The 23,487-nt window shown below is 35.9% G+C and overlaps 3 protein-coding genes across 4 annotated transcripts in view; 1 reads left to right on the forward strand and 2 right to left on the reverse strand.

Annotated features, from left to right (window-relative positions):
* LOC135687097 (nuclear cap-binding protein subunit 1-B) overlaps positions 1 to 23,487 on the forward strand; it is a 52,943-nt gene that overhangs the window by 12,867 nt on the left and 16,589 nt on the right. The window contains exons 2-11 of one of the 2 annotated variants that reach the window (XM_089114588.1): positions 271 to 339; positions 16,240 to 16,413; positions 17,168 to 17,253; positions 18,375 to 18,475; positions 18,883 to 18,967; positions 19,307 to 19,378; positions 20,139 to 20,246; positions 21,295 to 21,342; positions 21,850 to 21,923; positions 23,174 to 23,243. In XM_089114588.1, the coding sequence (XP_088970714.1) occupies positions 16,374 to 16,413; positions 17,168 to 17,253; positions 18,375 to 18,475; positions 18,883 to 18,967; positions 19,307 to 19,378; positions 20,139 to 20,246; positions 21,295 to 21,342; positions 21,850 to 21,923; positions 23,174 to 23,243 (684 nt within the window). In that variant the 5' untranslated portion in view covers positions 271 to 339; positions 16,240 to 16,373. Of the gene's footprint in view, positions 1 to 270; positions 340 to 16,227; positions 16,414 to 17,167; positions 17,254 to 18,374; positions 18,476 to 18,882; positions 18,968 to 19,306; positions 19,379 to 20,138; positions 20,247 to 21,294; positions 21,343 to 21,849; positions 21,924 to 23,173; positions 23,244 to 23,487 lie in introns of those variants that run through there. The other variant, XM_089114587.1, reaches the window with a different exon arrangement.
* On the reverse strand, positions 2,086 to 9,078 carry LOC148957811 (uncharacterized). Its single transcript, XM_089114593.1, has 2 exons — positions 7,552 to 9,078; positions 2,086 to 3,890 (listed from the first exon to the last, which is right to left on the reverse strand). The coding sequence occupies exons 1-2, from the start codon at positions 7,674 to 7,676 to the stop codon at positions 3,593 to 3,595; spliced, it is 423 nt and encodes a 140-aa protein (XP_088970719.1). The 5' UTR covers positions 7,677 to 9,078; the 3' UTR covers positions 2,086 to 3,592.
* On the reverse strand, positions 9,229 to 16,173 carry LOC135687098 (uncharacterized). The gene is made up of 7 exons (XM_065203555.2): positions 15,857 to 16,173; positions 13,450 to 13,585; positions 13,026 to 13,172; positions 12,769 to 12,818; positions 12,408 to 12,486; positions 10,772 to 11,585; positions 9,229 to 9,834 (listed from the first exon to the last, which is right to left on the reverse strand). The coding sequence occupies exons 1-7, from the start codon at positions 16,016 to 16,018 to the stop codon at positions 9,606 to 9,608; spliced, it is 1,617 nt and encodes a 538-aa protein (XP_065059627.2). The 5' UTR covers positions 16,019 to 16,173; the 3' UTR covers positions 9,229 to 9,605.

Raw genomic sequence — 23,487 nt, forward strand, 5'->3', positions numbered from 1 at the left:
TTTTCAACAGACAAACGGCACTGATTGGGTAACCTCAACGGCTCATTTGCTTGAACAAGTCATTTGCTCGCGTTTCTGATTGGCTTATTTCGATCCACAACTGGGTATATATATTTCCTAGTGTAGAGTTTTCGATGTATGTTCTGACGTTTTATACCCTGAAGAGTGTCAGACTTAAAGCTTAAGTATATTTAAAATGTTTGCTTTTTCAATGCTACTTTTAAAACTCCTTGTTAATCAATATCTTATTATGTTTTGTATTTTTCCTAGGAAAAGTAAGCGAGAGAAGAAAATGGTTCTTAAAAAAGGGAATTATTTAAACATCAGCAAAAAATCGAGGTAACAACTTTTACACTGTTAATTTATGCGTTTTTTTCAATATGCGGACTTGAAACATTCCTTAATATTTTATTCAAGTACAAGTTTGTTCATCATATTTTCGGTCTTTTTCATGAATATCTTTGTTTGGTTCTTTATTATGAACCAATGTTTAATCATTGTTGATGTTACCTAAAACTATCATTGGATAATAAATCCATTGCTAAACCGTTTTTATCTTTGTTCCCATTCTTCATCTTCTAACCAAACTAGTGGCATTTCTTAAATTTTCTGAAAAATATGGTTTCTTAGGGGGCTGTATCAGGGTCCACGCCGTCAGGGTCCCCACCCACCCACCCACCCGCTTTTTGCGAAGCAAATAGTTTTAAAGCTGCAGTAAAAGGGGAAAGAAGTCTTGGTTTCATCATCTTTATACCATTTGTGTAGCAGTACTGGCTTAGTTACAAAGCGCAGTGTTGCGATAATTTCGCCTACGTTTCACTAACCTCAATTAATTGATTAATTGATACCAGCAGAAAAATGTTTATTCTATTATTCTTTGAAATTGTTTATGATTTTGTTCATGTTTTTGCACTTTGCTTATTTTTATTTCATTTTTTCAACCTTCCTTGGTAATGTAATAGAATAGGTCAATGTAATGGAATAGAAATTTCATGAAGGCATTCCAGTGACAGCTCGCTGCAATGTAGCTACCCTCTTTTTATATAAGAACACATCTTGTAAGAACACCGAGGAACGACTTTCCAAAAACATAAAATCAATATTAGAAAAATGCCAGTATGTTCTTTTGGAAATTTTCTCCATTGTCAACAAAACAAAGGAGATTTTGTCATTAACATCAAGAACATCAAAGAATCAGACTTCCTTATAAAAAAGTTATAGCATAAAGCCTCGATTAAATTTATCTGGTACGTATAGAAATGAGTGTAAATTATTCTTTGAAAAGGACGATCAATTGTCATACGAAATTGTCAAGCCACAATTCATCGAGCAAACCCAGATTTTAGATCTCGATTTTCGATCTCAAAATCTTTTGTATCGAGAAACAGTGTCATTAGAGTTGTTGTTTTTCTGTCATTTTTGGTTTCAATAAGTTGACAAGGTATCCATCATCAAACTTCACATAATCACCCTGTCTTCAGAAAATGTCTGGCGGATGTGAGTAGCGGCCATTGATGGTAAAATCTTTTCACCATCTTTGCACGAGAAGGAAGAAGCATCTAATCTCAAGAGAATAACGTTAAATTGATTAGGAATTAGGCCCGTCCTAAGGTAATTCTCACGATAATAGGAAAGAATTGGTCTCTAAAAGGTCCCTTCCTAGGCCGTGAATCGGAAATTAGCAGATCATTTTCTCATCAATACTCAGGTGACTTCCTTCTGAGGCACCTATTCGCTTGAGGAAATAAATATTTGGTTATGCTGTGCTCTGGGGATAGCTGGTTTTGTTATTCGTCTCCCAAGAGCATTGAAAGAATTTGGAGAGATGCCGAATACAACTTTATCAAGGATAAGGTCATTTCCTATTGTCATCATTACAAAATTCCAGTGACGATTTGTTTGACATTCATTTTCGAATTTTAATGGCGAATGCTTAACCAAATCTAAAAGTTCGCCAATTTCTAGCTTCAATGTTCTTGTAAATTTATTCTTATAAACACTGTGTACTTGGTTTCCACTCGAAATACCCTTGTGAAAAGAGGATTAGGGGTCGCCCCAGAAAGCAACTTTCGTTTCATATCTTGGCAGTACACTCTTTTTTTATAAGAACGAGTAAATTTAAGTTCAGGCTGACTGTTCTTAATTTTTGTCGAAAATCTGAGGCTGGATTGTTCTTAATTTGTTCTTAAATTAAAAGGGAGGTAAGCAGTGCTATTGCTAGCTTTTCGCTCTAAGGGGATGTTCAGGCCTCATTTGCCAACAAAGTTCACCGAAAAAGCACCCACACATCGCTAAAAATCCTCGATTTTGAGAAAAAACTTCGTTCAAAATTTCATTTTGCAGAAGCTCAGCCTCAGCTTGTTCTTAATTTGTTCTTAACTTTTGACCAGTTTTGAGGCTCGTGTTCTTATAAAATTGTTATTATTAAAAAGAGAGTGTAAATGATAAAATGAAATTATCATACATTTATACAGACCCATCGATGGTTTAGCAAGGAGAGTGGCCTTCATTTTATCAAATAAAAATCCTTTTTACAAAAACGCCAGTAATGAATTTGTAAGTTGCCAAGTCCCCTCCCCAATCCAAACCCTCGTAAGCTTGTGCCAATCTACTGACCCTAAATCTCGTTTCCAATGATAAATTGGCATTTAAATAATTTAAATCAGATGTAGCTTGTCGTGTCACCTTTCTCTTTTCTGGAAAGTGTTTTTGGCAACGGAAGTTCATATATTTGTAATTCAGTATTTGAATGTATGGTGATTTCCAAATAGTTGAAGGATCACCTTCTATTCACAATTCATTTCTAAAATTGGTGTTTCCTTGGCCCAACGAGGGTGTGGACGAATTTCTTTGTCTGTAACTCACCCAAAACAGACTTTTTAAACATGGTGAAATCTTTTATAGATCAGGATTATAATTGAACGTGATTCCCACTAGATATGTGATTAGTGGGGACAACCCTTTATTATTGTTTAAGAATATAGTCCTCTTTTGTCTAAATTTAGGTGTTTCATTTTAGCTGGAGGGGAAATTATCTGTGGATGGTCATTTTTTTGCAAAACATCAGAGCTTTTTCAAAATCTTTTGTAATGATTGCTGAATTTTCCCTTGACGAGGTTAAAAAATATAACTGATATTACATGTCAATATTTTTCGCCACCCTTGCCATTAAAGTTTTTTATCTGAAATTGGTACAGGCGACTCCGCTTATCATCACTCCGCCTAAAGTCACAGTCACATAAAATCTAGACCCAAATATGCAAAAACTACTTAATTTAGCTCCGCTTACAGTCACACTCCGTTTACAGTCACAAATTTTGAAGTAACATTTGGTGTGACTTTAACCTTAAGTCTACTTTAATTCGATTTAATTTATTGCGGTTTCACACGGCACTCTAGCACATCTGTTTCGTTACCATTCGTATTAGCAAAGAAGTGAAATTTTGAGGCCTTTTGAAGCTTTAAATGTTTATAAGGCAATGTGATGAATCAGTTTTATATGGAGGAAGTTTCATTGATGGTATATCATTAACTTGCAGCAATATTCGAATGTTCCCTGTTTACATCGACTTTTTTCTCTTACTTCTCATCATTACTGAGGTCTGCTGATGATTTCACTTTGATTTTCTTCTATCCAGCGTGAGAGCTCGTTATAAAATCCTGTTGATGGTCGATAAGCATGAAAGGGCCTCTTGTTTTCAGAGACCCAGTCTGAGTGGATTGTGAAGAAGCCTTGGGCTGGCCCATCTTCTAGTTCCCTTGAAGCAATCCTCATTGTATTTTCTTGGTTCCTTCCACCATTCTCTTTGTCCTGCTCATATGTGAATTTCCCTGCGTCGCGGTCCTTGATGGTATCCGTTAATGAATGCGATAAACTTTGATTTTCTTGTCTAAAAAAACCAAAAAACATATTTCAAGTCCCTTTACCAAGATTGAACCTGAGTGAATTTCTGATTTCAAACCCTTCCTATGTTCGTGCTCGTATTCTAGCCATACCTTTCTTAGTTTTTTATGAGGAGCATCGAAAGGATCTCAAGTTTGTATTTATATTTGTATTTGTATTGTAAATTATTTAATTTTTATATAGTTTTTACAATAGTGAATATACACTAATTAAGACTAACATGAAGCAATTTCAAGGATTGCATAGGACAGTTCATTCAATGCAAAACGACCATGCACACTTGTTTTCAAGGAACCAAGTTTTGATCAAATTCTTAAATTTTCTAGTATTTTGTGCTATCTTTATTGATTCCGGGAGTGAATTCCACATTTTAGGCCCTTGAAAACTTAATGATCTGATACCATTATTGGTAGTTCTGGCTTTTGGAATGTAAAGGGGGTTTTTTGAGTAAGTTCATGAACCAGGCTTTAATCAGATTTTCGGCTCTTGGGAACAGAGTGATCTGACCTGCCACCAAAAATCTAAACTTTGGTATCACTAAAGGATATTGAATTCAAAAGCTATGACTCTTTAGTTTTAGCAAAAAACGATCCTTCTTAAGAATATGATTCTGATTGGTGTAAGCAATGGCGACGCCAGCAACTAAGCTCTAGGGGAGGGGGACAAAATCAAAAAATTGAGGCCACTCCCTTTTTCCCAACAGAAAACGTCCTTTTCACAACAGGGAACGCCAATTTTCTCCGAAGGGAACGCCCATGACTAGCTTATGATTACGTAAGGCAGTTTGAAAATCAAAGGATTACACCACATGAAGCACATTGAGGTAATATTACCCCTCTCCCATATTTCTCATCGATTTAGACGAAATACAAAATTGGTCCTGCCGAGAACTGGGGGGCCTGGGGGATGCGTCCCCTCCCCCATGGCGCCGCTACTGGGTGTGATTTTTATTTACTGCAAATTCCAAGATTCTTATTGATTAAATATGGATTGTAGTTTCCTTCGAGTTGGCAACTAGATCCTTGTCGCTAGGAGAATGAATAGTCAGAAAATGCTAGTCGTCTCATTTATTTTTTCTATCTATCCTGACTTTTTTGCTATGCTACATAACATCCATGTTAATGAACCAAATTTAAACTGACATACATCCAGTATAAAAGAAATAATAGTTAATCACCTTTTTTCTTTGTCCCCAACATAGAGTTTCATTTGAGAACGTAAACAGTAATTTAAAGCTATGTGAACTATAAAGTTCAAAACTTTTGATGTATAACTAGAGATTTTCTTTATAAAGCATGAAATGCATATCGGCCTGTGGTACCATGAAGGTCATGCAGACATGGCTTCGAAGGTGAAGCGATTCAGTCTAAAGGATTTAAAATCATCAATCTAAGAGTCGAAAAGTGAAGTGGGCTTTCATTATACGCATGTTTTCATGCGTCTTATACAGTGTTTTCAAGTCTAAAACATTTTAGTGCAAATATCCCGTTGAGTAAATATATTCTTTCAGAAGAGGCTACATGCCTTGTTTCAGTTTTCAGTTTCAGTTTTCAGTTTCAGTTTTCAGTTTCAGTTTTCAGTTTACAGTTTACAGTTTCAGTTTTATTCAAAACTTATATGGCTGTATTTAAGATTGATTGATTAAGGGGGAGCTCTCTAAATAGGTAAAATAATCGACAGAAAGCCAAACAAAGAAACAAAATTGTAAAAATTGCTGAAATACGTGAAAAAATCCTCAGCATTTTCAAAGTTGTTTCCATTCCCTCTATGATTGTTCTATTGAACACTTCTAGCAACCACTTCTATTGAGGGAATCAAAATTTGACAGGGGGAGGATGCTTGAGAATATAGCAGCAGCGTTGATGACTTAAGGGGTTTTTAAACCTGGGGTTGTCACAGGGCCTAAAATAAGAAATTTTTACAGATCCGCATTTTTTATAAAAATTGGGTCTGGTACCTTGCTGGGATTGGCACAATGGGCGGGTCAAATATAGAAACTGCCACCATAGTGCAAATAGCATGTCCTAATTAGGAGAAATCTTAAATGAGCGAAGTGTAGGTAGTAGAAGCTGATTCTTTTCAATATATGGATTGAGTTGATAAAAACATTAGCACCATAAAAAGATGTCTTAACTTGTCAGCAAAAAGTTATCGAAAGGAAACCCTTTTACATGGTCTCTTCGGATCTCTGTCAAAGTTGTTTTTTATTTCCTTTCACCTTCAAAACCCCCTTCTAAATCAATCTTGCTTCCCAGACTTTAGTGTTTTTGGTTTTTCGGAGCCACATCTTTGCAGTAGTTGACAGAACTCGAAACTTGGAAGATCGAGCACATTTATTGCAATTGTTTTGTTACGTTTTTCTGTTGTTACGCTTTCCCCACCTGCATGTATCTTGTTTTAGGTGGGAATCAACCTGAATTAGGGTTTGCTCAAGTCTCAGATCTCTGTGATCTTAGTCATTTATTTCAATGCATGATTGGATGAAACTTTTTGTCCGGGACAAAAGCTGGGTGAAGCTTTCTTAAGTCTCTTTTTTTTATGGAAAGTTTTTGATTGCATTCAGCCTATCAACTCCTTTGTCATCAAATCTGTTTTTCAGAACATTTTGATACTATAAACGAGAACCTCGTTACGGATGGCAAATAATCTATTCTCTCGCTGATGTAAAAGTTGTGCTTATCTCTTCCTATTCCCTTTTCGCGTAAATTGAAAGTATGATCTGTACCCTAATCTTGTCTGTAACGCAGACATCACGCACCAGCCCACAAGGTGTTGACTTGAACGGAGCTAGGGGGCTTGCCCCTAAATTTTTTACGACCACGCTCTTTGAAACACCAGAAAACATCCATTTCAGAAAAAATTGCCTCTTTCTGTCCTTATTCATAAACATAATGATTCAGAGAAGACTTCAATTAATGTAAAATTACAAAAGCGAGTTAGATAAAATACAAATTTATCTTTGATCAAACAAGATAATGTACCATGAAAAAGAACAAAAACGTGTTCCCAGTCAAGAAGAACTGCTACTAATTGGTTCGCTGGCGTAGTCTTTCAAAACATTTTCTCACCTATTTTTGCAAAAAGGTTGGGGAGGACTATAGTCACTGCTATGTAACATTCCCAAGTAAATGTTCCTTCCAGCTACCACCGAGAGAAGTCATACCAGCAAACTAATTTGAGATATTGTCTTGATATTGAAGCTGTATACAGGGTCCATCTTCCTTCAAAACAGCACGACAATATTATAAAGCGCAATTCATTTTTCTTCGCGTGTACTGAACATTCGAGCTCTGAAGTTTCTGAATTCTTTTCTAATGCCCATTGCCCATTTCTAATAGCAATTTTCTTATAGAAAAATGAGTGCAATACATAAGGCTGGGATTGGACATTCACTTCGCATTGAAAAAATGTTCCTAATTCTATCTTAGTTCTATGCTGCACTTTTAAGAACGTGCACTATTAACAAATCAACACTTTGCACAATTACTGTTCCACAATTTCAAGTTATAACTCCACAAAGTGAGTCAGACCCACGCTTATTTTAGGCCATGGGTTGTCAACTTTTGAACGTGACTATTGTAGACAAATTAAGGTTCTAAAGACCCTTTAAGAGTGGAAACTCGCTGTACTATGAAATTTCCTCTTACCTCGCTATATTGTCTGCTATTTCTTTTACTAGCCTCTCCCGGCATTTCAAGCAATTATCTTCCCTGTGTATTAAGGGATGTGACTGCCTTTGCCTGGGAGCTGCGGGATCTTGACCTTTAAGCATCGCTGCAATAAAGATGGTTTTTCGCACTCAGAAAAGCATCTATCTGTGCTGACTCATACGTTTAATTTGACAACCTTACGTCATATGAATAAACATTAATCAAATCTCAATCCTTACGCAAAACGAAAATATTATGAAATATTTTACTTCGATTAACTTCAATCAACATTTTTCAATGCCAGTTTGAAGGTGATATTTTGAGATACACTACTGCAAAAATCCCAAAATTTCATCATAATTAGCTTTAGAAACTGTACCCATCCGAATCATTTCTAGTTTTTTGTCGAAACAAACTATCCAAATCCATCTTATGTTCAAGTTGGAGCAAATTTAAGTTCTTAAAAGTAAGTATATAAGGGGGACTCAGCCCCCAATTTTTAATGCCAATTTTCGACTAGTTTGGTATTTTGTTATTTGTGATATGCTTTGCTTGAAACCCTGTTCTTTGCATAACGCCAGACATTCTAGTGACATTGGACTAAATTTTACGCAAACTAAATTATCCTGTCCTTTACAATGCTTTTTTGTTGTTATAGACTTTTTAGTATTAGGAAGTAGATTTTCATGGAGCCATAGCTTTTCCACCGTTTAACAAATCGTCAAGCTTCAAGATGCAACGGAAAATGTTTGTGAAAACTTTGTGAAAGCTAATTTTTTCTAATCCAACTACGACACATATAAGATGAAAACCGAAAGATGGCATTTCAGGCTGCATTTCTTCTTTTCGTTTTGCAGTAATGAGTTCCTTTTATGTTGGGCTCCTTTAAATGAGCTCTGTTCTCGAACTCGTTTTCAGTACACCGATTAAACTTACAGCCCCATTTTTAAAAATTCTTCAAATTTTTTTGTACAAAGTTTTTGACCCATGATTCGGATTGAGGGCAAGAATTTTAGTTACAAAAACTTGGAATTTTTTACTATGTTATTGTTCATGATATTGATTTTATGACGACATAAAGCTAAAAATTTTATAAGAGTGGGGTAAAGTTTCAACCGGAATGATTTTTGCGGTCAAATCCCAAAAATCTTCATTTCTCCATAAATTCTAAAATACAAGTTTCATGCCATTATCTGCCTCATTATTTCTTTGCTGCTGGCCTAAGATTATGTTCAGGCCTGTCTGTAGCGAGGGTTTGCATCCCCCAAATAATTGTCACGCTGTACTATTTTTCATTTTTAAGAGTGAAATGAGGATCAATACAACGCCCCCACCCCCCTCCCAATATGAATATCATTCTGAAGACACTGCTGTTAAAGAATATATTTCTAGTTAAAGAAATAATTTTTTGCAAAACATAGAGTTTTTTTCATAATCTTTTGTTATGGGTGTTAAATTTTCCCTTGGCCCCCCACTTTTCAACCTTTGTCGGAGCCCATGTAATTCCGATATCATTGTCAATTTCTGAAGTTTTAGCGTTACTCCAATACACCAATAGGACCTTCGAAGTTGGCGCTTGTATTCTTTGCTTCCTTGCAAGAAATATTACGTTTTGCTGATCAAATCCACTTTGGTTAACAAAGAATAAATAAAAAGACATAGACCAGGGCGCAATTAACAGTAATCTATTTTCATTACCCGGTTTTACTATAATAAAATAAATCAATCCAAATCACATTTGTCATATCTTATAAAACGCTTTTACTTTACTTCGCACGACAAAATTTACAATAAACAAGTTCTTACAAATCTTGCGGAAATCTGACATTTAGACAAGGTGAATTTTGACATTTTCTGTACCAATATAGAGACCTCGATATTTGTTAAATATGTTCTAATCAGTTCACTAATAGCGTATAAATTATAAAGATCATATCTTATTAAAAATCATAAACTGACTACCTATGAATGTTTAATAACTTATTTAAATGTAATACTCGATCGGGTATTTTGCTGAAAATACCCTGATTCGAGCGGTCCTTTCGCTAGCTTCATCTGTAGCCCTTCTTCGGCTTGGCTCTCTCAGAAACCCATTCTGGATGGATTATAAAGAAACCTCTATCTTTAGCAGAAACTTTCCCAAACACAGATTGATTGTAGATATAGTCATCTGCAGGAAAGCTGTAGTCATCAAAAGATGCTTTGTACATCTTTGAAACCGCCATCTTTGGTTGGTCTCGTTGCTGTTTCTTCAGCTTGTCGTAAGATTTCGGTTGCATGCTGCAAATTCGAAGAGTAGAAGTTATTTAATTGGAAGAACTATAGTAATGGGTGTAGCTTCCTAACTTTTTAAGAGTTAAGATTCCGTCCTAAAGGTTTATTTCTGCAGAAAAGTTTTCTTCAGAGAGTCTACAATTAGAAGTACCAGAGCCCAGCGTACAACGGCATGTTTTCGATGTTGAAGCTAGAAGATCTTGCCATTCAAAGACCGAAATCGGCCTTGTGTGCTTCGATAACAGACTTTTAAAAACAAATAAAAAAATCTTACAAGGACGGACTTGCACATATTGTGCAACCAATATTAAACAATGTTTTCTGTAAAAAGGTTTGATAACATGATAATTTTCTTGTGTAAATCCCCGTCCAATATTCCTGTTGTCAAAATGGAGCTTGTTGCTGTCGAGAAATTAGTGGACACATGAAGAAGAATTTGTGGTAAAGAATAATTTTTTGTGGTAAAGAATTTGTTATGAAAAAAGCAAACATTTTACAACAAACTGATATTTTTCTATAGGCACGTGGTACTGATTGGATAACTATGCCGGCCATGTGCTCGCGATGTTCTTATTAGCCTATTTCGATCCACAACTTGGTATATATTTTCATTCTTGATTTTCTCGGTCCTTATTCTAAGGATTTATACTCTAAAATGTGTCAGAGGAATAGCTTCAGTATGCTGTAAAACGTTTGCTTTTTTCAAAGAAAGCGATCTTCAAAAAGGTTGGTGAATAACTTATTGCAACGCCCATTTTGTCTGTGAAAGAATGTCTGAATCCAGACTCGTCTCGCCATCTTTTATGCGTTGATTACAGAAATGCATATTGACCTTAACAAAATCCCTTTAAAAAGCGTCACTTATCATCTCTACAAACGCATAGCTAAATTTCCACTGTGAAATAAACCCTTAAATGATAAGAAATTTCCTTATATTACTTACTCTGCTAACTTTTCAGCCATCCGTTTTATTTCCCTTTCTTGGCAACTAGAGCATGTTGGGTCGTTGTGAAAATGCTTCCGTAGCTTGCATACAGAGCTCCTACCTGAGCCTGCAGAATGCACTCTTTGTACTACCTCAGGTGTGCCAGCACGAAAAGGGACCTCGACACTCTTTGCTCGTTTCGTTATATTTATCGATGGCCTTGAAGAGGAGCTGGAACTAGTTGGCCTACCCTTTGAATACTTTGGATCATAAATTCCTAAAGAGCTTTTAGGCCTTTGCCTATCTGAAACCTTGTCTCCAGTTGCATGCATAGACATCGCACTGTGAGATCTTTGTTTCGAGAGGTCATAATGATAATCATCATCCGTTAACCTTCCGTCAGTTGTTTTCTTGTTATTTAATGCAATAGAGCTCCGCGACGACCCCCTTGAGTAAAGCAGCTTTCTATCAGGCGGTGAAACGATAGTTTCTCTTGTTGGATGCCTGAAACTGACGTTCTTGTATTCCTCTACTTCTCTTTCCAGAGCTGCTTGCGATAGTTGGTTATCTAAAAGGCTCTGCTGGATGATTTGCTCATCTAGAAATAAGTCCTCTTCGTCTGGCAGAGACGGGGCCTTGACGATACCATCAAAGCCAGACCTTTCGTTTTTGTCAATGTTTGTATCCAAGTATTCTTCAATTTTGGGATAATCAGATTTATACGGCGGCACTGGAAAATCAGCCTCTTTGAATTTTTGAACATCGCGAGAAGGAGGCTCATTATTAATGGTTTCTGACACATTCTTCATGAAGTCATGGACCACCATTTTTTCTATGGGAAAATATAAAATCAGTTAAAAAAAATACTTTTAGTTGGTCTTTAAGATACTGTAGTAGAACTCTGTTATATTTGAGATAGGGGTACTTTTTTAATTACCCGTTTGTTACAAAGCGAAGCCATGTTGCCTTATCTTTATTCATGTAACTGCAGGACATTGTTGGATTTGGACTAGGGAGAAAAAACGAGTAGGATAGTGCAAACGAGTATGATAGTTCACTTGTTTTAATTGCTTTCTGGAACTTTTGGATCGTCGACATGGCTTAGATAATATCTTAAAATGTTCGTAAATAGGTTATTTTGCTATAGAAGCAAGATTTTCTTGTTTTCTTAACGACAAGCCTTTTTTGAAATTAAAACAAATGTTTCTGCATTCTCCTTTTTGCAATGGCAAGTCTTACATTCAGTAGCTGGGGCCCTCTGTACATTGAGAAGGAAGACTTAGAAGAGGTATTCGACTTGTCAAAACGCAGTTTTGCTTGCTGTCTGGCACAAAAGTCCCAATTTAGGACCTTGCTACTGATATGGTTTTAAAAACGATCGATTTGGTTTAGATAAAAATTTCCCGGTGATTCCTAAGTAGATATTTGCCATGGGGGTAAAATTTGCTGGCAATTCTCTAGCTTTTTTATTTAGAGGAACACGTTTCATGAAAATTAGTTTTTCCGAGAATTTAAGTGCGTTGTCCATGACCGTAACCAAGTTTCGTAAAAGTAGGTCCATGGAACCCTGTTCATTTTACTTTCAACCGTTCCTTTTTGGGCCGGCTTGGCTACACTAATTGGGCCAGCTAGATCTGATTTAGTTTATGTTTACCGTATTCGTTTGCGTCGTTCAGCCAGGTATTCAACCCAGGTACGAGCTTTGGGTAGCTTCTTTTGGCAGCATCTTCTTTCTAAAAATATTCAAAACCATCATAAGAGATATAATTGAGTTTGTATTTTGAAAGATTTGAAATGTCAGCAACAAAAACAAATAGCAGTGTTTTGACACATGAGTTTTGATTAAATAATCTTCCTCTTACCGCCTCGAATTATGGTGCGTCAAAACTGCTGTTATGATTTATCGTTAAACTAAGAGATTCTCTTTTATGTCAATGAGTCAGTTATATTTTGGTAATAAAATTGATGAACATCTGTCAAATTATTGCTATTTCTTAAACTCATAGTGTACCTACCAATCTTTGATGATACCACTGCTTTGCCCCCGCCTTTCCATAAATATTACCTGAAATAGAATAGTACACGATATAGTAAAATATAATAGAACAGGATGAACTAGAATGTAACAAAGGACCGAGATACCGGGGGGGGGGGGGGCCTTGGCTAAAAAGCTTGAGTAGCATAAACTAAATACGTTTATTCTGTAAAATATAGCTGTAAAATAATGTTTAATATTCTTCATACAAAGGCATGGATCAACACCATCAAGTACCTCGATCTCTTTTTGTTGCATTGACTTCCTCCCTCCATGCACTTTCGATTCTCCTCAAACTTGCTGGCAGCAGCTCAGCTATGGGCTCACTGTCGTCTCTTTCAACAGGAGTGGCTGGTATGCCGTTATACAAAGGCGTCTTTCTACCTGAAAATTCAGTATTGGTAATAAACGAGCTGGTCTTATTTGCGTAAAGAATTTGACAACGATATAAAATTTATTAAAAACTTTAGTGGGAGGAAAAAAGCCTATTCTTTGTACAATAGGGGGTAGGGGCTGATGGGGATGTGACCATTCGCAGATTTTTGTCTTTTAGGATAATGTTGGTATTTCAAGGGCTCTTTTTATGTCTCCTCAAATTTTTCAACTAATTTCAAAACCATTTTGCTAAACTGTCTCACATCACTTTGTATAGAAAACTCACCTCTCGTAACTCCAAGGTCATCTTGCCGACTGTTTGTTCGCTCGATAGTGTTCAAAACCTTTTGACAGTGTCGCCTTAAGTCGATATGGTCGCTTGTTTGATAGTGGTCATTCAAAAATCTTGTCGCTGGGTTATGCTAAAAACAAAAGACACATGAGTGTAAATCATCCATTGGAAGTTCTAGCTACTTCAGTGTGGCAGGGTGATGGGCGTAGCCGATGAGAAATCCTTAAGACCGCACCTTTTTTGCGTCATTTCTGGCCAGAGTTATACTATGCAGCGTTGCTTTCAGAACAGGGTTTCTTTTATTAGGGAAACAGAGTGATCTCTGATGAAAGTAGCTGTTCGATTTTTTTTGTCATTTTGAACTTTGTTGCCAAGATCTGTATCCCGAACCTCAATTCGACACCGAGCCATTTCGAAACCGAGGTTTTATGTCGTCTAGTCCGTGCTATGCACTGATCAGTGGTACTATAAGATTGATTCTTTATGGGTCTTTCTAGCTGCAAGCTGCGCTCCTTCGCTCGCCAATATGAAAGATTCTTTTCGATTAGTTTGCTTTGCTTTTCACACTATTACGAGTAATGCTGTGTCTTTCTGCCTTTTAATATATATATCTTTATGTACTATAAATTCTTGATTATTGTGAGCAATTGTTCACTTATCACTGCATTTTCGATTGCCCTTTTCAATGACTGGTTATCACTGAGCCTTAGAATAAGGCCATATTTTTCAGGAGACATGAGACAAAGAAAAACGATCATTTGCAATTTATGTATTTACGTTAAACTGTTTAAGTCTGATGTGTGGCATAGATATAAGACTCCTCCACGCTGACTTAGTCGCCATGCCAACAAGTTGGCGAGACATAACATATAATTTTCCCAACATTGTGAACAAATTAACCTCTTTCATCGGGTACAGTGGCATTATCAGGGGGTTGCGTGGACGCGGACACATAGGTCTAAGAATTCAGTAAAAATTTTTTATAATGCTAGCTCTAAATCTAACTGAATCTCGAGAAAGGCCGTTATAACCTCCCTCCCCACTTCTTCATTGACCGTCTCTTCAGAACTCTGTCCCGGACTCCCCTAAAAGGATACACATCGCTCGAACACTCGGCAGCTCCACCCTCCCCCAAGGCCATTCGTACCCCTTCAAAAAATTGGTTACGCTACTGGGCTATCACAAAAGCAAGATTCTATTTAAGTAAACCTTTGGTTACATTATTTCTCCCTTGTTCGTATACGTTTCTTCAAGAAATAGCTGGGTTACCGCATTTTCAGAACAATCGTGTTATCGCAAACATGACTTTGTTTGACAAGAAATTTGTTTGTATAGATCAACTTCACATGGTTACCGTTTACATTAACTGAATTCAAGCCATTTCTTATTGAGGGCTGTTATTTACAGAGTCGTGGCTACTTGCTCCTATGTCAATACAGGCAACATTCTCTTGCTTCTTGAACTAGTCATGTTATTAAACCACTGTTTTGGTCAAACTATTTTATTGTCTATTTGATAGACTGTGTTATTGAGACGTGGGAGCCCGACGCCATTTCAATTCAAAATGTCGATAAGACAAAAGGTCAACTTATGAAATATTGATTTTATTTTCTTCAACAAATTGAATACAGAAATGTATTTAGTTTCATACAAAAAGACTGCCATTTCAAATGCGCTAAATAAAGTTCAGAATGGAATGAGAGAAGAAACAAGAATAAGCGAATGGAACAGAACCTATTGAAAAAATTATGATCTCATGAATTGAACATGACAAAACAGAAGAAACCCTGTTTCAAAATTCTCCTTAATTTTCACATGCAGTTAACTTGTTTGAAAATCCACAATACACTCATTTTTCTATAAGAAACTGGCTATAAGAAACGAGTACTGGACAGTCAGAAAAAAATTTAAGAAACTTCAGTACTCGAAGCAAAAAAATTAAGAAACTATTAAATCGTGATAAAACTGAGAGCAACGAAGTTTTGTAAAATCCAAGAACATGATCGCGCTGTTGGCCTAGGACTTAAGACACAAGAGGTAAAAAATATACTTCCCACATTTAAATACAGCGTCAGAACGGAAGCGAATCTCTTGACGTGTTAAAAAGGGTCACGAACATAATATCATTCATGACATCATGATTAAGAAACTCTTAAGAAACAATGAGTATTGAAATTTCCAGAACATTAAGAAACTGGAGCACTCAACAACGACCTTTGTTCCTTATAAAAAAATGAGTGTATTTTGAAATAGATTTCGATGAAATCTTTGAGAAAATTGCAAATTTAGTTTCCAATTTGATAAAGGAAAACACTTGTTATGACCTACTGTCGCTTTTTTGTTATTTCTAAATTTATAATATTTTCATTTATTTTAACGGAGACGAAGACAATATACTTACAACATCCTCTGCATATCGTAAAGTTTCTTTAGTCTTTGCTCGGCGTCTTGCAGGAATCTGTGGTCTTCTTGAGCAGAAATCAGACACATACATCGACTTGTTTTTGTACCTTGTATCTTCAACCAAGTTAACGGGCAGTTGGCCAAATTTGCTATCAGGCATACTCCTTTCGTTAACAGAAGTAGTCTTGATGTGAATGTCTCGGTTATGTTACCATGAGAGGAATATTTTAAAAGTGGCTACCTTTCTGGATACTGCACTAACTAGCTTACCATCCCAAAATGGCAATCAAGTTCGGTTGTCAAATACAGGTCCCTAACTTGACAACATGTGTTAATAGCGTTCGTTGTTTCCTGGTAACAATATCTCTCTTTGATAATGAGGCTCTGGCGCATGCGGTTGGGCCAAATTGGACAGTCAATATGGCAGCTCAACTGTGATAGAATGACACAAAGACTTCAACAGCGAGACACATAAATTACGGATAAAATCAAACTAAACTGTTAAGAGAGCAACTATGGATCGCAAGAGATATAGAAACTTTGATCCAGATAATGGTAAGTCTTCTCATTTAGGGTTTAGGCCCAACGATATAATCGAAAAAGCTCTACTTACAATCAGTGCTGTTATCGAGGAAACTCAAAATCTTTTCCAGCAAGCAAACAAATTAATCACAATGTACTGATTTAAAATATAATTTATAGAAATTTTGAAATTAGAACACTAAAAGATCAGAAAATCGATTGGTATTTAATTGTTATGCTGAAGGACACATGAAAAGCTCACGATGAGCTATCGAGTCATGTGCCCAGTTTGAAGTACTCAATAACATTATTTATGTATAGATTTTAGTTTGAAGTGAACATAACAGAACAGTAAAGATAATTGATAAAAGTAGAATAATAAAAAGGTCGCAAGAAACCAGTAAGGGGGTAGGGAGTATTTAGAAATGTATTTAAGGTTAATAGTGTGTTTTTTGTACAAAACCTCTTAGTTTATAAAGCCTTCTCTCATAATCTGTGTTGTAGGCTAGTATCATTCCAGCATTGACTTTTTCAACCAGCAATCTTTGTAAAAGTGTCTCAAATTGGCAGAAGTGATAATAACTTTTCATGATGCTAAGTTGACTTAGAATCAAGTAGCGATATTATTTCTGGTAGCTTTGAAAAAATTGACGTGCGAAGGTCACTTATTTTCAAAGTGTGACTTGGCACGAGGATATCATGCCATATCTGTTTTTGTATCATCATGATAGAAGTTTCTAGAAAATATTTTGAGAAGAAATGTAGTAACAGAAGGCTTTGTTAACAGATTCAAGGGAGAAAAAAAGAAGACGTCCTGAGCCTATTGATGTTGAAGATCGACTGGAGTCCTTAATCACAAGAGTTGGAGAGAAGGTAATTGAATGTCTTTATAAGGCAACATCTGTTTATATTGTAGATAATATGAATATATTAATCTGCTGTGTAACTTCAATGTTAAATGTTGTCACAATTTATTTCAGAACAAACTGGAATTTTTTTTGAAAGTGTCAGGTCAAAATTTGTACTTATTTTCAACTAATGATGAGTACAGACAGCTGATATCTAGTGAAAAGAACAAGGTGTTACAACTTATAGATGAAAGGTCAAATCTGAAAATTTGCCTGACTATATTATTTACCATCAAAGGCTTTGTGTCATGATAAAAGAAAAAGGGTATACCCAAATATGCTGAGTCATGATTCTTATGCTGTAATGCTGTTTGTTGATCTGCTACTGATCGCATGTGCCCACCTTGTACTGATTTACAAAGCAGCTTCTGTCAATAGCCAGTTGTCAACAACAGATGCCTGTGTCATATGAAACTACACCGGTCATGCTGAAAGCAAATGACCGGCTTGAAGAAGGCATATTTACCATGACTCAATGCCTTCAAGCAAGAGTTTTTTTGAAATGAACATAGCTTATCGTTTCAAGTTTTGATTTAAGCATTATAATATCATAGTTTCATATGATTTAAGAGAGCCAGAGATATTGCACTGAACATTCCTGGTAACATTCCGAGCCTTATGATATGCATACTTAAAGATGCTTATAAATATAAAAATTTCACCTGTCAGGAAACTTGGTTGGTATTTGGGAATGAAAATATTATCACTTTGAATGTCTAGTGTACCTGTTGAAGATATAGCACAATGTCAGAATAGTTTAGGATGCAAAATTAATATTATATGGATCTTCAACTGAAATGTTTAGCCTTTTCACAGACATTATGACATGTTTTTTAGGAAATATGAGTCCATGTACTGATATAAGCAGCAAAAAAGTTCCATGGGGATATTTCAAGTGCTTGCATTTCTTCCTACTTGTGTTTGTAAATCTATATGATTCAGTGCAAACTACTTCAAACACTGAAGAAAGTTTGGGTCCATTTGTTTCAATAGCATCAGCTATCACTTGCTAAAAATTTTAAAGATAACTTGACAACATTTTAATTTGGTTTTTGATTTTCATTTGTTTAAAATCTATATTTCCAGAGCACTTCTTCACTCAAAAGCAATTTGGATGGACTTGCTGCTGTCTTAGAGACTGATATTCCAAACTATAAGGATCTTATCCTTAGAATATTAAGTACCTGGTAAGCAATTAATATAATCTCAGAAAAACTATACATTTAAATATCTTCTTGCCCTCTAGTGTGTGAGGCTGCAATTTTTAGCCTACTTGTTAAGTATCTGTGGAAGTGCCAAAATTGCCTAAAGATGGGGTGAGGTTATGACATTACTAACTAGGGTAAAGGTCTAGAGAATTTTCCACGATCAATTTTCCAAAAGAATGTTTGCAAACATTATTTTTAAGTTCTCCAAAAACTTTTTATAGTTGCAATGATTACATCCTGTATATACTGCTCCATACACATTTCTTCTAAAATCATAGTCATTTGCTTTCACTTGTCTTGAATTTTAAATATTCCCTTATTTTTTGTTCGTTTGTTCTTTATGCCAGCTCTCTTTAAAGTAATCTTCTCTGCTGATGTTTTTGTAGCATTTCAAATTTACCAGAAAAGATCACTATATATTCAACACTTGTTGGCCTGCTCAATGAGAAGAATTTTGATTTTGGAGGAGAGGTATTTTCAATTGTTTTGTAACTAAAATATTTTGTACTTCATCTTTATGTTGGAGGTATTATGAACTAGAAAGAAAGTTTGTATACTTGATTTGTATTTTGCAAGACTTACTACTCCCTTGGGAAGCTTTGTTGTATGACTTTTCAATATCTTTAGTCTACACAAATAATTTGACAGGGAAAAGAGATTCAACTTTTTTTTGGTTGTAAGGATGCCAAGTGGATAGATACTACAGTTGAATCTGGAAAATACTTGATGGCTCTCTATCACCCCAGTCATTGATTATTTTGAATAAAAATCAGTTTTTAAAATAATTTTTGTATTTCTTTTATTGCATAGCTGTTGGAAATGGCAATAAGGAACCTTGAAGACATGATGGCTGCTCAACAGTTTGAAAGGGCACGTTTGATGGTGGGTTGTTTCTCTATGTAGAGCCTCCATTAATGGTAACCCCCCATTGACTGATACTTCCCAATAAGGGACATACCCCAAGAATGGACACACTTAATAACAGAGCTTTTTTTATAGCAGACACAACCTGACTTCAAACACCTTCCAGTAACACAACCTGTCAATAACAGACTGTTGGTACACTCTGTCTGTTTCACTCCTTTTTTATAAGTAACAATTTTGTAAGAACACAAGCCTCAAAGTTGGTCAAAATTTAAGAACAAGTCAAGGACAATCCATACTCAGATTTTCGGAAAAATTAAGAACAGCCAGTCTGAACTTCATAATACTTGTTCTTTTAAAAAAGAGTGTGTATTGAAGTTTTCCACTATGCATGCATGACCAGAGTTTTATCAGAATGCTCTTTTATCTTCTATCAGAAAAGATTTTATCTATCATCATCAGCACAACTAAGCTGTCCCTGTTACACAGATGTTATAATGTTGTTAAGTAACATGGAAAATGAAAAAAGCAGTCCAGCTGACCCTGAACACATTTTTTCCTGAACAAATTTCCCCTCGAAACTGTATATTGAAACTCCTCTCAGAAATCATATGCTATGGAGTCTTATATAATACAATTAAGATGACTACTGTTTTTTCTTTACTGAAATGGTTATCTTTGTAAATATGGTATTCTCTATGATATACATATATGTATGGTATCCCGTCTTAAAAGGCAATATCATTGATATTGATTTTGTTATTGTATCTCCTCACAGGTTCGGTTCATATCTGACTTGCTTAACTGCAACTTCCTTGTTGCTACTTCCTTGATTTCTTTCCTGGAAAACTTCATAAACATGGCTGGGCAACCAAATATTCCACAGGTATGAACCCAGTTACATATGTGCATTCTAAACTGAGGTAAAAGTTAACTAAAAGTATAAAAATTTCTCCCATTTCAACATCTGTTTTTCATAATTTCAAATAGATGGAATGCCTCATATAATGCCCCAAAAATATGTTGCTTCAATCAAATGGCAAAAGGAGATATTAAGCGGCTAAATTTTCCATGCTGCTAAGATCATAAAAGCAAGCAAATGCTCTGATCCATGACCTAAGCTACTGTAGGGGCTGGTGTGGGGTGGGATGGGGGTTGCTGTTGGGTGGGGTGCTGTGGGGTCATGTTGGGGAGGGGGTACACCAGGGCATGAAAAAAAATTTTCCTTCTTGCAACCAGACAAAAATCATGCATAAATTTCCTGTGTGAATGGGAGCTAAATTTTTTTTGTCTTCATGTTTTTTTTCCTTACTCGAACACGAAAGAAAGACAAGCGCTTCTTGCAAAAGAGTATATTTTTGAAAAAAACCCTACAGATCTTTATTCATGAAAAATTTCCTGTGTCCGCCCGGTCACATGGTCGGGTTGGATTTCATGTCTTGGTGTGCACTTATGTTGCTAGTGCTGAGTTAAGGACAGTGGTGGACCACCCCCAATACTTTAGAGGACAATGGTATTTTGCTCTCAAACAATTGGAAATGTGACGTCATCTTATTAAAACAATAGGCTTGACCCCCCAGTATTTGACCAACTGCCGCCCCTGGTCAAGGAGCAAACAGATTAATCTCAAGTTAAATGCAAAACCAGATAATTAATGGCAGTTGCAGCCATTTCTTCACTGGGGCCAGATTAAAGTGAATTGATTGATTTGTTGTTGGCAAATGGCTTACATTTGTTATCTTATTTCTCTTGCTAAATGACACGAACTTAATAAGTATAACCAATGTTTGTTTTTGATAATCTTTCTTTAAATTTCAGTCCAGTCTCTAAATTTAAAGAACGTATTGCCCTTTGCTGTATTGACTTAACGAAATCTGTAATTATTTGCTTCTGATTTATGACTTCCATCAGAATTGAATGTTTATGGTTTTCAGGTGCGATCTGATTGGTTTGTTTACATTGTGCTCTCAAGCTTGCCATGGGTAGGTGGAAATCTTTATCGTACTACCAAGCTTACGAATGTAGTTTTTAGGACACTGAGAAGCTATGCTTATCGAACAGTGTCCTGGTCCATTTTCTCGATGTGACCACATCTCGTGATTCTACGCCTGGCGTTACAGAGAGCTGGTGACTCTACTCCCTCTGAGGGAAAGTATGGTCATGCCAGTGACTCGATTCAAAAGCCATTGGATCTGTTGTCCGCGACCCTAACTACTGAGCCATGAGGCACCCTATCAATATTTCGTTGAATATCTTGGTCGTTCATGCCTTAATGGCTGGCAATCTTTATGCTTTATAAAGAAAGACAAGGGGCTCATTTGATTCGCAAAATGTAGCTACATCTTTCCTTTCAAGACTGTGTTAAGATATTTTGTTGGTTTTTTTGTTATTTTTGTACCCATTTGTATTTCAGTTTATAGCTATAATTGAACTTTAATCAGCGCAATCGATAGCAATCTTTAGTTAAGAAAGGCGATCTCCTTTTCCAGTGCGGTAAAGAACTTGCGTCGAAACGAGGCAAGGAGCTAGAGAGGCTACTGTCAGCCTTGGAAGAGATCATAAGGTATTTCAGTTTGACTGATTTATGGTTTATTGACTCTGGTTTTTGTTGCGAGTGCAAACTGATAAATGTTGAATTTTCCTTATCTTTGTATTCAATTGGTTTGCTTTCTGTATTTGTGCTTTGTTTCACCAGTTGCTAGAAGACTTTACATCAAGGAATTAAATGTCTTTTGTAAAATGCTTTTAATTTATCTGTATTGTACCAGGTTTTATATTGTGAAAGGCTTTTAGTTTAATGTATTTTTTCCGTAAATAGTGAATAGTAATTTGATTTTGTATTCTTGTAACTTTAGCATTTATAGTTTATGGCGGCCCCTTGAAAAACAGCTCTGCTGAAGGTCTTCAAAGAATTGAAATTATTTTACTTTGTTTACGTGTCGATAGGAGCCCTTGGCATTCTTTCTGCTTCTTCCTATGATTCTCACTCTAATGTGCTCAAAGATCTGGATTTTAATGAAACTCGCCAACGCCGGCTTCTATCGAAAGTCATGAACATAGCAATACGCTGTACTTATTATGTATTCTGTAAAAGAAATAAACCTTGGCCGAATCCCGATTTAATGGACTTTAACGCGTTCTCATTGTAATGATTAACCTAACTGTCATTTTAAGTTCCATTTTGTTACTTTTTATTCGAAATGAAGGCCGCCAATTTTTAATTGTAGTTTTAATTGGAATTCAAAATGAAAAGTTTCCTTACGTTTCACTTTGCTTTTCGAAAAATAAACCCCCAATTGTACACTGCCTAATAAATATGAGGTGTAGAATTGTATTTCTTAAATAATATATTGAATAAAAAGAGTCTAAAATTATTGTAAAGGAATGCAACGAGCTGAATACACTTAGTACTATTTTGTAATCTAAAAGAAAAACAGTTCTATAGTGAAAAGTTACAAATTAAGATATAATTCTAATTATACATCTTGCTCGCAGTTAAGTTGATTCTTCTCGAGCAGGCTAACAAAACAAGGATTGAATATATCAGAATGGCGTGGCTGTGCATCTAGTAATAGAATGAGGTTAATATGAATCGAACAAATAAGTAATATGATCAGACCTACATGTCGGCAGGGTCCTTTTATTTATCTTGGGAACCTGAACCATTTAAACACCTATTGTGTGGAAAAATCTATTAAATGACTTGTAAACAGCTTTAATGTGACTTAAAAGTTTGTTTTTCTGAGCCATTTTTAATATTTTTTACTACCAAGATAATGTTTGATGTTGTCTTTAATGTTTTTGTTATTTTAGTAAGAGGAGCAAACGTCACACAAAGGCCCTCCGTGTCTGGTCGACTGATGACCCTCATCCTCAAGAAGAGGCAAGAACATACCATTTGACTTACATACTCTGAATGCAGTTCTTCTCATTCAATGAATACCCCGCGATACCGATTTGATCCCTTCTCAGTCTGCAGCCTTTATGTCTTTGCTGAATTTTTTTCTTTGTCGTGACGACCATGACTGACATATTCATTGTCATGACATGCCAATCAAATGTGTGAACAAGCCCTGTCAATCATTCTTACAAGTAGGCCTTTGCTGTCCGGTCATTCTATCCAATCA

The sequence above is a fragment of the Rhopilema esculentum genome, chromosome 20 (assembly GCF_057945365.1).
Source record: "Rhopilema esculentum isolate cy_ngs chromosome 20, ASM5794536v1, whole genome shotgun sequence".
Classification (NCBI taxonomy): domain Eukaryota; kingdom Metazoa; phylum Cnidaria; class Scyphozoa; order Rhizostomeae; family Rhizostomatidae; genus Rhopilema; species Rhopilema esculentum.

Bases quoted from the DNA above. Each gene is read 5' to 3' on its own strand.
- LOC148957811 (XM_089114593.1), bottom strand. From the start codon at position 7,676: ATGCTTAAAGGTCAAGATCCCGCAGCTCCCAGGCAAAGGCAGTCACAT. The intron at 3,891-7,551 runs GTAAGAGGAAAT...TGGTTTTTTTAG, and splicing joins ATAGCAGACAATATAGCGAG to ACAAGAAAATCAAAGTTTAT.
- LOC135687098 (XM_065203555.2), bottom strand. From the start codon at position 16,018: ATGCCTGATAGCAAATTTGGCCAACTGCCCGTTAACTTGGTTGAAGAT. The intron at 13,173-13,449 runs GTGAGTTTTCTA...CTGAATTTTCAG, and splicing joins TGACCTTGGAGTTACGAGAG to GTAGAAAGACGCCTTTGTAT. The intron at 12,487-12,768 runs GTAGGTACACTA...GAATATTTTTAG, and splicing joins AGTGGTATCATCAAAGATTG to AAAGAAGATGCTGCCAAAAG.